Source organism: Cibotium barometz, chromosome 66 (assembly GCF_041138505.1).
Source record: "Cibotium barometz isolate CiBa-2024 chromosome 66, ASM4113850v1, whole genome shotgun sequence".
Taxonomy (NCBI): Eukaryota; Viridiplantae; Streptophyta; class Polypodiopsida; order Cyatheales; family Cibotiaceae; genus Cibotium; species Cibotium barometz.
Window position 1 is genome coordinate 15,273,907 of NC_141111.1, and position 17,926 is coordinate 15,291,832.

The 17,926-nt window shown below is 44.3% G+C and overlaps 1 protein-coding gene across 3 annotated transcripts in view; it reads left to right on the forward strand.

Annotated features, from left to right (window-relative positions):
* LOC147602801 (nucleolar protein) overlaps positions 1 to 17,926 on the forward strand; it is a 62,003-nt gene that overhangs the window by 17,866 nt on the left and 26,211 nt on the right. For 2 of the 3 annotated variants that reach the window (XM_086797656.1, XM_086797655.1), the window contains exon 3: positions 3,062 to 3,227. In XM_086797656.1, coding sequence (XP_086653782.1) covers positions 3,062 to 3,227 — 166 coding nt within the window. Of the gene's footprint in view, positions 1 to 3,061; positions 3,228 to 4,228; positions 4,367 to 17,926 lie in introns of all 3 variants that reach the window. The other variant, XM_086797659.1, reaches the window with a different exon arrangement.

Genomic DNA, 17,926 nt, shown 5'->3' on the forward strand with positions numbered 1-17,926 from the left:
AGTTATGGATTCATAAAATCACTTAAAATGCAGCCGACTGGTTCTCTTGGATGCGCCTGCTGCCAGCACCCTCTGTCCTGCAGCCGACAGCCCTTTGGTCATGCTGATGTCAGCCTCCATGCAGCCGACAGCCTTCTGATCCATGCTATGGTCCAAGTCCTGCTCCATGTCCATCTTCTACTGGTTCATAGTCTTTATCTGCTTGCCCCTTCTGGATTTAGTCTTGAGAAAGTCCATGGCATTGCTGATGCACATGACATTGCTGAATTGACAAGAGACACACAATGAGCCGGAACGGCCGACCCCTCCCTCAAATAAAGTATATTGATCTTGGGAGAATCAAGTACATAGTGTCATGGGCATTGCTGACCAGATTTCCATACCAATGCATATGAATACAGTATTGCAAACAAGTGGTTGTCGATGAAGACTTGCAATCCACATTACCCTCTCAAGTGCCCATGGCTAAACTTGTCCACAATGCTTGCTCTGATACCAATGTAACTTGGTTGAACACAATGCTAATCAATACGCTTAATTACACTAAGATTTGATGGACACTTGCTCAAATACAAGAAGTAAATTGCTGAATTGACAAGAGACACACAATGAGCCGGAACGGCCGACCCCTCCCTCAAATAAAGTATATTGATCTTGGGAGAATCAAGTACATAGTGTCATGGGTATTTCTGACCAGATTTCCATACCAATGCATATGAATACAGTATTGCAAACAAGTGGTTGTCGATGAAGGCTTGCAATCCACATTACCCTCCTAAGTGTCCATGTTTCCTACCATCTGCTCTCTATTGTTCCACCCACATATGGTAGCAACAATCTGCAAGAGAGCACGTAGGACAAGAGAACACTACACAGGGTATGTGATCTTGTAATCCGGTTCCTCCCTCCTGCTACTTGCTCCCATATTTAAGCATAAAAGCTTACCAATAGCAAGTAGAGTCGATGACAGCGGAAGTCTTCGCGATGGAAGTCCTTGGAGTGCTGAGATCTTCGATTTGTCGCCTTTCTTCGCGACAAAAGTCTTCAAGAGGATGAAGGGAACCTTGGGAAAGCTTCCCCTATGGTTCAACTTGAGAAAGGAGGGCTGAAATTAGGGTTTTCAGCAAAAAGACCAGAAATTACAGCAATAAAGAGAACTATTTTGCTGAATTTCAGTCATTGGGAGTGTGTGATTAGCATCCAGAAACACTCTTGGAAGCTTGAGAAACACCTTAGCAAGCTTGGAAATGGAGTTGGGAAGGAGAAAGTGCAGAAAATGCAGCCTAATAGCCGTCATGAAGGAGGCGCCAATCTCTAGAGAGAGGAGGAGGAGGAGAGGTGGTGAGTTGTCCAGTGTAGGTGGTGGCAGGCAGGTGCTTTGTGGAGCAAGCTAGATTGGACACATGGCTGGTTACTCCCTTTGTACAAAGGGGATAAGGTCTGGGCGGTGGACATTGGGTTATGTCCACCTCGGGACATCAGTGTGTGAACGTCGGGCTGGTCATAATTTACAAGTGAGTTTTGGTCGCCCAAAACTTAATGAAGTGTGTACACACTCACTTATAAATTAGTGCTAACTCCTAAGGCCAAGTTTATAACCAATACTTACCACCTGTCACATGCCACACAACCATGTTAACAGACAGTTTCACACGCACGGTTCGCGGGCGGGCGTCCCCTTACCCGGAACTACACATTAGTCAAGCAAGCATAAAAACAACATGCAATTTCAATTGCAAGCAAGCACATAAAGATGCTATGCAATGCAGCATTGGTATGGATGATCCTCGTTCATGAGACTATACCAAAATAGACGTGCTCCAGGCAAGTACACGAGATACCAGACCCAATGGAACAATCCACCAAGCATTTCCGGGCATGTACACGAAGGCACAAGTCCCAACGGAAAGCCAAGTCCTTAGTATCACATGAGTGGCATCAATCCCCAGCATATACAACTGCCATGGACACCAGTCCAATGTACATGCATGAGAAGAAAGCATGGGTGGACCAATTGGGTGGCCAAATGGTGACAGTTACACGATCATACCGGTTGCATATTACATTGGTATCAGAGCATCTGGTTGTGACCTAGCTTGGCTACCTAAAGTGAGAGCTTTACGTGGATGGAAAAACTAAGGTCGCGAAAAACCACCCAGTCTTCCACCACCCCTTCTTTCTCTCATGTTCCATCCTACACTCCTCCCCAAATCAGTGATTCCATGAAGCTTGTAGCCACCAATTATCATACTTGGTCCTTTTATATCCAGTTGCTTCTTGAAGGTGCTGGTGTTTGGACATCAGTTATGACACTTGCTTTGGTGGATTCCAGCTTTTCGGGGAGTTTTGGATGCTCGTGCATGCTGCATCATCATTCATTGCATGACTCCTGCCGTACATGCTCAATTTATTTCTACAAGGAGTAATGCTTGACAGATGTGGCTTGAGATTCAGAGGAGGTTTGGTGTTGTCTCTTCCGTGAAGATTGCCAAGCTGGAGGCGCATGCCCACACCTTACGTTGAAACCCATGGAAATTCATATGCATCAATCCAAGCAATGTCCATGCCTGAAACAGTTGATGTCCAAACATTCAATGCCAAAGCAACGTGCTAACGTGACATAAATCACACCCTGAAAATTCATCTTCAAGAGCTTTATAGCAAATTCCTGGGAGATCATGGCTGGTGATATTGAACACATTTGCCTTTGTGATTTACATGCGAATAACTGATTGCGAAGGTTACTTATTTGTATTGCTGCCATGTTTCTTGAATATATGGGCTTACTTACTCTTAGGCACTTAGCAATGCTGTCATGTCTCTTGTGCATGTTGAGATTGTTCTAATATGTTTTTAGAGAATGTTACGGGTTTTTCCACTTCTTTGCACTGCTGTCATTAACCTCGAGCGTGAGGAAATTATGCTTATGCTCTTTCCAAAGTATGTGCTTCGTCTAAGCAATTGTTCTTCAGCATTTATCAAGTCGACTCTTGCAAGGTAGGATCTTATGCTTGCTTACATGGAAATTGTGCTTTTGTATATGTGTTTATGGTGTGAGCAGAGTTGTTTCCATGAAAAAGACTTTTTGAACCATCGTTACCATGCCAAAAGGGTCCTATATCTAGCAGCAGTGCAGAAGCATCTGGTTAGGTGCTCTGTCGTGCAAAGTACAAAGTGGACACTGTTGCATCACGATGCCAGAAAACCTCTACTGCTTGTGCATCTAGGTAAGTCTCTTTTCATCTTCTCTTAGATATGCATGATAAAGAAATACATGAGCAAGGTAAACATGGGAGATTAATACTAGGAATGGTTTTGCACTTTCAAGCTTTTAATGATTGTGCCTTTTTCAGTTATGCTCTTTTCTGATTCATTCATTACATGTTTGTTTCTGGAGATTAGTCTGTTACTGTAGCTTAGCGAATGTAGCATTTTTTCCTTCCACAATTTCCAATGAATGTGGTTCAACCAGAATCAAATAAAGATTTAGTTTGTAGCTTACCCAAAGTGATCATAAAGATTTGGACATGGCAATCATTGGGCAAGGGCGAGACATGGATAAGCAAGGTTTGATTAACCTCTAGAGAGGGGAAGGGGGTTCATCAAATGCATCCATATAGAATCCAGACAGTTCTTTGTCTTGATGTGGTCCTTTGGCAATGCGATTTAGCATTCAAATGAATATTGTTCAGTCAAAATCAAAGAAAGATCTAATTTGTAACCTATCCCAAGTGATCATAAAGAATCTAAAATTATAATGATTACTCGCAAATTAAAACTGGTCTTAACTGTTGTTGGAAGTAATCATCTTCTTCTTATGTGGAAGCATCATCTTTTTATTTAAGGATGGTGGGCCGAGGTCAGTCTCAAGCACTCAATGCCAAATCTACTAAGTACAGCAGCGTGCCTAGATCAGCATTGATGCAGACCCATGTGCAATTTACATTCCGCACAAGTCTTGAAACAGCAGCACAAGCTTTTAATTATGCATTGCAGCTTAACAGTAGCATTGAGGGAATCCAAATCTAGTGTCACATCTGAGTTTTGATTATTGTCTATATTCATCTTCGCAATATGTGCTAGGCTAGGTGAATACTTCTCTGGTATTTGTGTATTTGCAAAGCTATGTCTTTGATTAGCATTGATTGATGTTTAATAAAGTATTGGTTATTGCATAATCAAGCACACTTCCGCCCCTGCATGTAAAAAGTTGAATCACCACTTTTAGGAACGGATGTGCTTCAACTCCAACTGCCATGAGATTGGCTATACTAAGAAAGATTGCAAACGCAAGTTGCAAGCCGCTCCGAGACCAACTCAACCACCATAGCTCCCAAAATGTGATCAAGGTGGTTAGGTACATCAGGTATGATGCGTATTGTACATGTTTCAAACGAGTACACAGTGGAAGCATCAAGATATGTGCGTTCAGTACACTTTTCACTTTTTAGAGAGAAATAAAGGATATAATTTATCATTAATGATCCACAAATATCATGAACATTCATGTAGCAATGAAGTACCACTCAACAATTCTCTAGCAATGGGCATAAAATATACATCCTAATATACAGCTCACAAAATAAAGTCTGATGATCAATCATCAATGTCAAGATCCAAGAGCGTGGTGAAATACAAATAGTGGCTAGTCTACTCTGTGAAATTTGAGGGATGATTCCCATCACTGAGTTGTGAGTACTCATCATCATCCAGACCGGGAATGAAGAAAAAGCAAGAGTCCCAGACGTCGAACCAAATGCCTAGCATTTGGAGAAATGATCGGAGACTATGGAGGAGCCTCAGGGTGCCCCAAATTAGCAGCCCCTTGGAAACCAGAATTCGACAAGGCGAGGCTCAACACCCATTAGTAAGGTACCATAAGAGGGGAAAATAACCCAAATTCAGACCACGAACCATGAAGTTAAAACTGACAAGTTTGAAATAGTTTTAAACCTGTTTTGGGTAGCCTAAGCATGTGCAGACCAACCTGGCCAAGGGGCCTAGGTTTGGGTATCTTAAAGCCAGCCATGAACACATTAAGTCATTTCTATTACACTTTAAAGGGCTTGCAAAGAGCTGGCCAACTTGTGCTAGTTGGAAAGGAAGTCTCCTATAAATAGGGCCCATATCCATTCTTCATCGTTCATTCTTACCCAGCAAACTCTTGAGCAAAATGCAACGAGCAAAGAGGCTAAGAGCAAGGAGCAGCCCAGCGGATGGAAAATATTAGAATTCCACAGTAGACAAACGGAAGTCAACAGGGTGAAACTGAATGGACTTAGACGAACAGAACTGGACAAGAATGTATGAAAGTAGCCATATGGAGCTGGATGAAGATCTTTGACAAGTTCCCCATTCAGAAATTGTGGGAGCAATGAAATATCAAGGAAGTACTCGACCTCTGTATTACATTTCTCTATCAGTAAAGCAAATACTCCATTCATATTTATAAAATGCTTTTTTTTTGGGGGGGGGGGGGGGGGGGAGAGACCCAGTGCAACGTCGTGTGCATGCCTATGCTTTCTGTTTTCATTCCATTTTTTCACTCCTAAAGAGGCAATGGCTGGTCCTAAGTGTTCACACACATCACTACCATGTATATGACTACAAGATCTTCCGGCTTATGACGGTGATTTTGTACAAGAATTTTTTATACTTAATAGAAGTCTCCTTGCAAAAGAAAAAAAACAGCTGCCCTTCACAAGATCGCAAGCATCATAGAGGTTATGACCTGCTCCACCTGTGTGCTAGAGCAAAACGCAAGCACCTACAGCCTGCATGGTGGAAAATGCAGCACATCAGGGGGTAGCAACAATAAACGCAAGTCTACACAGATATCTTGGAGGAAAACGCAAGTATCTGGGGGCTGTCTGCCTCCGTCTACAAGCTGGCCGGCACCTCATCTTTGCCTCAATCATCTCTTTAATCTCAAGGTCAATCTACATCAGGGATTCGGTCCTACACAGTCAGTCCTTACATTCAGTCAATAGTACAAGCAAACACACCTACGGGTTGGGGCCCTTCTAAGGGTTATTCGGACCCAAGCCTGTGTATTGTTCTAACTTCTCTCTTTCTCTCTCTCCACTCCATATCTCTCTTGCATGATTTCAGTTTGTGATTTTTCTCTGCTAATCAAGTAAATGGTTCCACAAGGCTTCTGCATGTAATAGGCAACCCGCGCAATGAAACTTTTGCTGGAGTCTCATCATCTGTGATAGTGTCACCTAAGAGCTCCTCCTGCTTTGGAAGCTCTCCCTCACTTGGAACAACCCTCTCGGTCTTGGGTTGCTCCTCAATCCTAGGTGATACCGGTTCTCAGCCATGGGTGTACTTCCTCACACTCTCTCCCCATCCTGATGGTCTGGGCTCTCCTTCTCCCTTCTTGAAGCCTTGCTTCATGTTCTTGTTGTTGTCGTGCTTCATCAGCTCTTTGCATTTCTACTTTTTCGATCTTCAACCTGTTTCTCATAGTGCTCCAACCTACTCTCCGAATACTCGAGTGTCAAAATGCTCCCATGCTCCTATAAGACGCATTCTCATATGTTGACAGACGTCCTGTTGGATATTCGGAGTTGTATGTGTGTGAACACTCACTTATGTGTGTGTGTAAGTGTGTGTGAACCCTTGGCATTTGGGACGTTCAGTAAGGCAAGGTTGTCCTCTCAGTGCTTTGCTTTATGCGATTGCTACTCATCCCCTGCTTATGTATTTGGAATCTTTGACTTCGTCTGGAAGATTGCAGGGCTTGAAATTACCCTCTGGGAAACATTTTATTGCGCAAGCTTATGCAGATGATTCTCTCTTTATGCCTCGCAATCACCAAGATGATGTGGAACAAATTATGCACACTCTTCATTTGTTTGGATTGGCAGCAGGCCTCAAAGTGAATTTTCGTAAATCCAAACTATTGGCTCTGACTGAGTATGATTGGCATAAGCTGCTTTGGCCAGGCGAACTTGTTCCTCCGAACATTATAGTTCGTCATTTGGGTTATCCGCTGGGTTGGACTGTATCGGCTACACGGAAATTGGATTGGGTAGCCGAGCGCTTGCACTCCAAGTTACATTATTGGAAGTTGTCCACTTGGCCGCTTCATGTGCGTCTTAGAATTGTGCAATGCATTCTTGTAGCTTATGTGCAGTTTTATCTACCTTTGCTATATTGGTCTCAATCCCGCTTGAAGTCCCTTATGTCAAGTATATTGGCGCATTTCTGGCGCACTTCATCTCGTGGAAAGGGCCTCAGATTGTTATCCATGGACAAGTTATGCTCTCCTAAGCGCCTTGGAGGCTTGAATATTTTGGATTTGAGACGTCATGTTTTGGCTAGGAAAGCTATGCTTTTGCCGGTTTTGTTGGATCAGCAGCAACCCTGGACTCTCATGGTGTCCCATTTGTGTCGGCATATTGTCACGCCATTCTATGGTCATTGGCAACCCACATACTGGGATCTTATATGTGGAAAACTTGAAGGACACATTCCGGGATGTCCTTTCACTTCTTCTCTCATTATTGATTGGAAGGAAGTTACTTCACATATGATATGGCATGGTTCCCGATCTTTGATGGGCAATTCCCTGCGGCTAGAGAGTTTGCATTGGAGTCGTGTATTTTCTTCCACTTTGGTTGACCGTTCACCTCGTCAGGCATATTTTCTATCTCAAAAAGGAATTTGTCAGATACATCAGGTGGTGGATGACACTGGTCAGGTTCTTTCCTTCTCTGTTGCGGCGGATCGTTTTCAATTGGGATCCCATTATTCTCATCTTTGGACAGAAATTCAGCGGATGATTGCTGATATTTCTCCTTTACCTCGCTTGAATGTGGATTCCCGTCTATCTGATTGGAATCTTGGAACCACTCCTATGAAATGTATTTCAGCTGGGACAGTTTATGCCCTCTTGCAATCGGATGCATGGATAGTCAGACATGGTAATCAGCTATGGTCTCTCTCCAAATCTTCAATGTGGTGGAAACATACATTGTTTCGCATTTGGAAAAGTCATCTGCCTCTTAAAGAACGCCTGTTCTTGTGGCGCTGTTTGGTTGGTGCTCTTCCTGTTGGTAGCTTGTTACATGCACGTCATATTGCGCCTTCACGTTGTGTCCGATGTAAAGCTACTGAGGAGACTGTCCCACATTTACTATGGGGCTGCGTATGCTCCAGATCGTTCATTCGCCGGGTCTCGACTGCTCTTCGCCTTCGTTTCCCTTCGGGCATTTTTCACAGATGCTTTTGGCTTTTTGGGGTGTTACAAGCATCACAGTCTCAGTTTGCAGTATTTTTCAGCTGGGTCCGATTCTGGGTCTTTTGGACCATATGGCATGTTCGGAACAACCTCATGTTCCAAGCCAATGACATTGTTCCCTTCCATTACTTCAAGTTCTCGCTTGGTCACGCGCTTCATTTTGCTTATGATGCTGGGGACATCACTCTTGATGCTTATAGGATTTACTTTGATTGCTTCTAGGTGGTGAAGCCTATAGTTACTCCTCTTTTTTTGGGTTTTCCTCGCTTAGAGGTTTCCCACTTGTAAATAAAAAGTGTGATCTTTTTGGTGGGTTTTCCTCGTTTTGAGGTTTCCCACCTGTAATTAATGACATTAAGCTTTACAAAAAAAAAAAAGTGTGTGAACCCACTCTTAGGGTGGTTAGGATTATATCCAGATAATATACCTGTCTTACATAAAGCAGTGATGCCATTCAGATGAACCAAGGCTATAAAAGCATTGCATTTGGTGAAGCTTTACATCAATCAAGAACCATAATTGAGTCCTGCAAATCTTTCTCTTGAGCTTTGTCGTCTCTCTCTCTTTTTCTCTACAGTCACCATCTTGTTCTCTCCCTCTCTCTTTCTCACATATCTGCCTCACTCACTTCCTGCCCAGTTCGTGACCACCATGTAATGCGAACATGGCATCAGAGCAAAGGTTCTCTCATTGGTGCTGCCTTCATTCACTCAGTGTAGCTTATCTCAGCCACATGCGGCGCCACTACACCACTGCCTGCTCAATGCCATGGAGTGGTGCGAGTGGCCAGCCGAATAGCGCCGGCTGTGGTGGTCTCATCTGTTAAATCCCACAATCTCTCCGAGAAGGAAACCTGCAAAACAGCCACGAAAAGCAAGACAAAGCAACGAACCCTAACCCTAGAAGGTAAAGCGGAAGAAACATATCTGGGTGCAGGCATACTTGCCACCCAACCATGACAGCCATGAGCGAGGCTCACAATCTTGGCTGTCCCCACTGAGCCACGAGCTAGGGCGTCAACCTCTCATGAGTGCTTTGCCATCGTCCTCATCCGGTGTACTCTACCACCCGGGGTTGTCCCCCAAGGACGTCGGCCTCCTGCATGATGGTGCTTCTGCTCCACGCGCTCTGCACTCCTGTGCTCCATCCATCCCTCCGCCCAATAAATAGGGAAGGAAGGCCCAAAAAGCACACGCTATCAATAGCGGACCAAAAAGCACATGTCCGCCCACAATATATCACACTCTAGCTCGCCAATCTGCATGCCCCTAGCGTGCACATGACATCATCGACGCCTCTACTGCAGCACAAACAACCTGCAATGACTATGCACCACTCATTGGCTCATCTCCACCCACTCTTGGGGGCCTACCTCCAGCGGCTGTTCCAGCTCTTCTACCGGTCATGTTCTCTATCATGGGTGGCTGCTACAGACTAGGTGATGCCCTTTGGTGCTGCCTCCAGCGCTCGCATTAATAGCTCCCTCGACGACATCTATACCCGCAAGTTCAACAGTCATGGAATTCGACAGTAATTTGGGGCTTTGCATGAATCAAATGACGTTTGTCTAATTGACCACTTCAGCATTCATAAAATTTGGGGCATTCTCAAGTAGAACATCATGGAGATGAATAGAAGCAGCCTGGCCATTGAAAAGTTCAATGGAAGCAACTTTCCAACGTGGCAAATAAAGATGCGTCTTCTAATGATGTGAGATGTTGTCTAGAATGTGGTCAATGACATAGACCTCAAACCAAGCAACGGAGTGGAGAAGATTCACACATGGAACGATCGTTATGACACCGCCATGGTGCTGATCAGGCTCGGATTGTCCGACAACTTGATTCATCATGTGGATTTCACCAAGAGCTCAAAGAAGGTATGTGACATGTTGGAAAACTAAAGTCTTCCTTAAGCAAAAAAAAAAATCCGCTTGAAAATGAATGAAGAAGAAACTTTGGGAGAACATTTGAGCAATCTAGGCTCTATAATACAACAACTCTTTTGTTTGGGTGTTGCAATGGATGAAGATGATAAGAAAGATGTGCTTCTATCAAGTATAGAAGAGGTTTCAAAATTCTCTGAAACCTTGATTGCACTAAGGGTGGCTTAGGAAATGACTTATGATGAGATGATTATAGTGCTCACAGACAAAGACCACCGCAAAGTTAGGAAATGGCCATTTCTTGTTACTATGAGCTATACTACCTTCACAGGCTGTTTGAGGACATGGGACATATGCAGAAGTTGATGGGGAGTTCTAAGCTTGCTCTAAAGTAGACGTGAGTATCTACTAGTTATGTGTCAAAACACAATCTCCGTTCAATCTTGGATGAGGATTGGACATGGCAGATCTTGTACTGGAAGTAGATTTTGGTTGTGCATTCAGTGGACTAGTGTTTGCTGACAACTAATGTAGGATGCCATTTGGTATGACATTTGAGTTGCGCTATGGGTTTGTGCTCGAGTTGTTATGGTAGAGCTTGTTCCACTTTGTGACTAGATGACAGATGTCCAGTTGGGATTCAGCTCTTGGACGAGAGCTGGATTGGCAGTAAACATTTGGATCTTTGTAGTAGGGTCTACAAGAGGAGTCTTACACTGGCCTAGGTAAGAGGCAGTAGACTTATGTAGATGCTATGGACGAATGTGGGGATTCGCTATTGGAGGGTTCACACGTGGGCTAAGGGCACTAGCAAGAAGAGGTCTAGATGGGCTAAGAGCTTATAATTAATAGCCATGGGCTAATAATGGCTAAAAGCATACAAATAAAGTATGAAAGCTTATAAATAATGCAAGGGGTAATAATAGCCGGGTTATTACTATATAAGTGACCTTGGGGTCACTTATTCGAAACAAGACGTCAACTAGTCACGTGGTGGCTTGGGGCTACCAAGGAAGCGTGTAGGAGGTCGTGGCCATGGAGTTGCAAGGTTGGTGGTTCGTGCTGGGAATATTCACATTCATGGTAGTGAAAATGTGTAATGGGTTAGTAAATAAAAAGGGTGCTAGGTGGTTGTGTAAACTAGCACTTGATTGTGTGTGAACTAGGACCACATTCTAATAGTATTACATGCTTCCCATGACTATCTTGTGTGCTTACCTTAATCCCCTTGTTAATCTCTATAAAACGTGTTGATTATCTTGCTAGTCATCAACTTCAGTTGTTCTCTTTTCTAGTCGTGCTCTTCCTCATCCCACCAGGGTTCAAGATTTGGTATCAGAACCATCTTTTGCTCTGCCCAGAGGACATGTCAGCTGTTGTCATCGAACCTAGCCACCACGCGGAGCCACTCACTGTTGCTTCAAAGCCACGCACGGCCAATTCAGGGCGGGTTGGTGCCTACTGCCGCCCATTTCCACCGCCATTCTGGGCAGCACACCACGGCTGCCCTGCTCTCTGGCAGCAGTAGTGCAGAGGTCTCCACGGCCGCCCAATATTGTGGCCATTCCGCTGGTGTTCAACCCATCTCTGCCTGCCCACCGCTGATGCATTTCGGTTGTGACACCTTAAATCCAATACATTCTTGATGCAGTTGGCACATTCCGGTGCTGTAAACACACTCCAGGTATTGTGACATCTACTTCCGTTGCTGTTCTTATTTGCATTAAAATTGTTTTAAAGCTCTCATCATAGGGGGCTCTTCATGTACACACCAAGAAGTTGCAATAAGTAACATCCAAAATGCATGACAGTGTAGCATTCAAGGCACTTGGTGTCCATAAGAACCAGTTCCCATCATCATACCATTGGCCACCTGCAGAGCATACCTTCTTGTATCTTTTGTGTGTGGGAGAATTAGGGTTAGGTCATGTGGGAGACATACACAGAGAGAAGAACAAGGGAGAGAGAGAGAGAGAGTTGTGTGGATAAGTCAACTCATGAGGCATGAGTGTGTGACTCCCCTATCACACATGTATATTGCACTAGTACACATAGTGCACTTAGTACATTAAAAGTACTAAGTGTACTATGTACTATAACTTATGGGCTTGTACACACTATAAGGGTGGGCATAACGCCTTTACCCCAACAACCTCCCACTTAAAGGCAAAGTGCCCTTAAATGAAGGAAAAGAAAAATCAGCATGTACATGATAATATACAAGGCCATATCAAGGCTGAAACTGGCCTCATTCAATGCCCATCAAGTGTCTGCAATGAGCAAACCGCTCCGGAGGCAAACTCTTTGTCAGCAGATCAGCCGGGTTGTCATCCGTGTGAATCTTAACAAGCTGAATTTGCTTGTTCTCTATCACCTCTCTGATGAAGTGATACTTCACATCCACATGCTTCGTCTTTGCATGAAAGACAGGGTTCTTTGCCAACTGGATGGCACTCTGACTGTCACAATGCAACAATGGAATATCCCCTGTATAACCCAAATCAACCACTAACCGAGATAGCCATAATGCCTCCTTGCAAGCCTCTGTGGCTGCAATATACTCGGCCTCTGTAGTAGATAAGGCTGTGCACTTCTGCAACCTGTTTGCCAAAGCAAATGCACAAATCCTGTGTGCCCTTCAGGTATCTCATGACACCTTTCACTGCTTCCCAATGCTTCTTGCCAGAGTTGGCCATGTATCTAGAAACCACTCCCACTGCAAATGCAATGTCCGGCCTAGTAGCAACCATGGCAGACATGAGACTGCCACAAGCTGAAGCATACGGAATCTTGGCCATATCAGCCCTGTCTCTATCTGACTGTGGGCTGTCCATAGCACTGAGTTTCACATATGGAGGCAAAGGAGTACTAGTCTTCTTCCCCCCGTCCATATTGAACCTCTGCAAAACTTTGCCAATGTATTCCTTCTGAGACAAATACAACACATGCTGATTTCTGTCCCGAAGTATCCGCATACCCAAAATGTGATTTGCATCACCCAAATCCTTCATATCAAAGGTTTGATGCAGCCTCTGCTTCAAGGTATCCATCTCCTTACGAGATTTCCCGGCAATCAACATATCATCAACATACAAGATGAGGATCAATAGACTGCCATCCAAAGCTTTCTTGGTGTACAAGCAGTGATCTATGTCTCTTCTCCTGAATTTCTGGGATTTCATGAATGTATCAAATTTATGATACCATTCCCTTGGTGCCTGTTTGAGCCCATAAAGACTCTTTTTCAGCTTGCATACAAGCTTCTCCTTTCCACTCATTGCATAACCCTCTGGCTGCTGCATATATATCTCCTCATGGAGATCACCGTGAAGAAAAGCAGTCTTCACATCCATCTGAATCAAGTCCAGATCATCATGTGCAACCAAAGCTAACACAGCTCTAAGTGTGGTCATTTTGACCACTGGAGAGAAGATCTCCTCAAAGTCCACACCATATTCCTGCTTGAAGCCCTTAGCCACTAACCTGGCTTTGTATCTTGGCTTTGCATCTGGTGTAACTTTGAGCCTGTAAACCCACTTGCATGGCAAAACCTTCTTGCCTGCAGGCAAATGCACCAACTTCCATGTTCCATTTTTATGCAGAGAATCCATCTCTGACTTCATGGCACGCTCCCATAGAGCCTTGTCTGCCCTCTGTAAAGCCTCTTTATAACATGAGGGCTCCCCACAGTCAGTGAGCATCAAGTAGTCAACCCCTGGAACAAACCTGTCAGGGGCTCTGGAGGGTCTTGTGGACCTCCGTACCCAATGACCATCATTTGCAGGTTGCTGTCCAGCCTGCATATCACCCATTGGTGGCTCCTGTTCCATGCCATAAGGCTGAAATATCATGCCCGGTATCTCCTCCAACTGTGGTATATCCATAGGGATATCTTCTGCCATCTCTGGCTGTCCATTTGGACCATTTTCAGCACCATTTAAGGGCTGGTTTTCCTGCTGTAATGGCTGATTTACAGCCCTTGGTTGTTGTCCATGATGTCCATCATCATCAAAGATGACTCTGCCAGGCTCCTGTTGCCTTGCAGGCTCCTTATACATGCATGTTTCATCAAAAATGACATCATTGCTGCGTATAATCTTTCTATTCACGGGATCCCAAAGTCTATACCCCATTTCACCTCTGTCACCATATCCTAGGAATATGCATTTGTGAGACTTAGGATCAAGTTTGGTGCGCATTTCCCTGCGTATGTGCACGTACGCAACGCAACCAAACACTCTCAAGTGCTTGTATGACGGAGGCTTCCCTGTCCATACTTCCTCTGGCACTTTCCCACCAAGCCTCGTGTTAGGTGACCTGTTTATAAGGTGAACGGCTGTCATAACAGCTTCAGCCCAAAAACCATGAGGTAATGCAGCATGTGACAACATAGAACGGACCTTCTCCTGAATGGTCCTGTTCATCCTCTCTGCTGTCCCGTTTTGTGGAGGATCATAAGGAGTAGAGAGCTCCCTCTTGATGCCTTTAGCATCACAAAAGTCCTGAAACTGTTTGGACATATACTCTCCACCATTGTCGGAATGCAAAGCTTTCAGTGTTTTACCAGTTTGATTCTCAACATGAGCAACAAACTTCTGAAACACTGAGAATGTATCACTCTTCAAACGAAGAGGATAAACCCACACCTTGCGTGTGGCATCATCTATAAAAGAGACAAAGTATTTTGCCCCTCCCAAAGAAAGCTGAGGCATCTCACATACATTTGTATGCACAAGCTCTAACTGAGCATCTTTCTGTCCAAGAGCTTTCTTGTGGGGGCACTGTAGTTGCCTACCATATATACAATGCTCACAAAACTGAAAACTTGAAAACTTTAGAGAAGGCAAGTAATCCAAACGAGACAATTGCTCCATTCCCTTGACACTCATGTGTCCCAACCGGCTATGCCACATAGAAATTTCCGGCAGCTCGGTTGCATTTACATTAGCATGGTGACAAACACCTGCATGCATGAAATAAAGAGTGTCCACCTTAGAGCCTCTGGCAACAACCAGTGAGCCCTTACTAATCTTCCACTTTCCACGACCAAATGTGGTAACATAATCAGCATCATCAAGCTGTCCAGTAGAAAGCAGATTCTTCTTGATCTCAGGCATATGCCTGACATCATGGAGCATAAGCTGTGAGCCATCTGAAAACACAAGCCTCACATCACCTCTGCCAAGAATCTTGCATGCATGGTTATCACCCAAATAAACCACTCCTTCATTGCCAGCAGTATACCTGACAAACAAGTCTCTGCAACCTGTGACATGAAAGGAGGCACCTGAATCAATGATCCATGAGTGCATACCATGACCACCTGTAAGAAGTGAATGGGCATCAAGTGAAGAAGTAAATAGGACCTCATCCTCACTGCCACCTGCATGTGACACATTGATTTCTTCAATCTTGACTCCACTTTTGCCCTTTGGCTTTACATCTTTGGCTTCATCTTTCTCTTTGTCTTTGCCTTTTCCCTTTTCCTTTTGATCATTTTTCCATTTGTAGCATTGCTTTTTAATGTGTCTCTTTTTGCCACAATAATGGCATTCCAAATCCTTTTTGGAGCGAGACTTGCTCCTTCCCCTTTCTTGGCTTTTTCCCCTTTGTTGGGATCTCCCACGTGCATTCATTGCATTTGACTTTCCAACAGAGTTGTTTTTCGTGTTCATCTCTTCTTGAAGAAGAGCACCCTCAACATCTGCATATGACAGCATAGCATGCGAATTGCTAGTGGCTGTCCTGAATGTGTCCCAACTCTCTGGCAAAGTGCATAACAGAAAAGTGGCTTTGAACTCATCGTCCATTGCTAACTTTTGATTAATGACCTGGCTGACAATACCATTAAACTCATTTAGATGGGCTGTCATAGACGCCCCTTCCTTCATCTGAAGACCTATGAGTTTCTTCAACCAATACACTTTGCTTGAGGCACTTTGTTGGGCATACAAGTCCTGCAATCTCTGCCACATTCCCCAAGCTGTCTTCTCTTCACGAATGATGAAAAGTAATGAGTCTGACACAGACAACATGATAGTAGATCTTGCCAGCTCATCCATATCTTCCCACTCTTCAGCAGTAAGAGAAGCGGGCATTACACCCCTTTCTTTGATAGGCTTGTGCTGCTTTTTCTGGAGCAACACATTGTAGCACTGGGTTTGCCAAATATCATAATTATGCGAGCCTTCAAGCTTCTTGATGTGAAGCAATGAAGAGCTCTCACCTGTGGTTGCCATAGCAAAATGCAACCTGTCAATGCCTGACTCCATGCAAAGATGTGCAAACACTGCACCAAAAGCACACAAAGTGCTCACAGTTTTTCTCCCAAGCTTTATCTCCCACTGCGGAAGCAAGAATGCAACTTTTCTCCCACTTTATGTGATGAAATCAACAAAATCTGGTTGCTGCAGATTTTGGACAGCACCTTAAATGTGTTCTGTTGCCCTTCCAAAGTACTGTACAACAGTACCAAGTGCTTACAAATGATGTACCAAACCTGTACCGGCAAGTACAGCAGCTGAAATTGAACCTTTTGGTCACTCAAAATAGTGTACAGCCATGCCAAAACTTGCACAAAGCTGTGCCAAATTTGTACCAGCAGGTACAATAGCAATAAATGCTCTCCTGGCTGTCCAAATGAGTGAAAATCAGACTTTTACAGTCCTGTACACTGCATACAACAGTCCCGAACAGAAATTGGGCAAAAGCCCCTTGACTGCAAGCTGATTTTTGAGGATTCAAGGCATAAATGTCTTGCCTGTTGCTTTGCCAAGCTCAACAAGCATACAAACTTGAAAAGCCCCTTGATTTAAGATCAATTTTTGATCATACATGGTACATTGACGCACATGAAGGCATCCAGAGTGTTCACGATGCTTCCCCCTGGCCACATATACATCAAATACATGAAAGCCCCTTGATTTACAGGCACATTGAGTGCTTGTAAGGCATCAACACATTATCCACAGCATCAAATGCGATTGCGTGCATGCAAATCAACCAAATCGGCACAAAAGCCCCTTGATTTGCACTGCAATTTGCTGCAATTTTGCCCAAATGTGCGATTTTTCACATCATACAGCATGTATGAGTGCTTAATTGCACAATTACATCAAAAGCCCCAAATTTTGACATCCAATTTCCTGCAAATTGATCCTGATTGTGACCAATGTCACCTAATTTTGCCAATTTTGCTCAAAATTGAGCAATTCGACACCTGTACCTGCTCAATTGTTGATTGTACTTGCTCAATTGCAAATCCCAAAAAAAAAAATTGAGGCTAATACCTTGTAATTTTTTGAATTTCTCTGATCTGCAGGCTGAATTTTAGTTGTTGCAGGAAGGGGGGGGCATCTTCTTCCCACTTGCAAGGAAGCATGCCTGATGCAAGAAAAGCTTCTCGTTTTCCCTGGGCAGAAGCTTCATGGTTGTCCTTTACCCTCTTGTTGTTGGAGGCTCTTGTGCAGCAGAAGGGCAACAACACGCATGCTTGGCTGCCTTCGCCTATTCACAAGCAACTCGAAAAGCGCTGGGCGTCTATTTGTTGGCTACGCGGCCAGTTGACGGGCGCCGGGAGTTGTGCGCGCTGGCCTAGTAGCCTTCGCTTCGCGTGTTTTCGCTCGGTGACCAGCGGTCGACTAAAGCCTTCGCTTACTTGTCTAACGCTTCTTCGCTCCACGCTGTTCGCCAACGCCTCTTCGCTCCACGCTCAGCTGCCTACTAGTTGTGTGTCGCCTGTGTATCCACTCGCTGCTCACGCTGAAGGGCCAGCGCTGCCTTCGCCGTGTAGA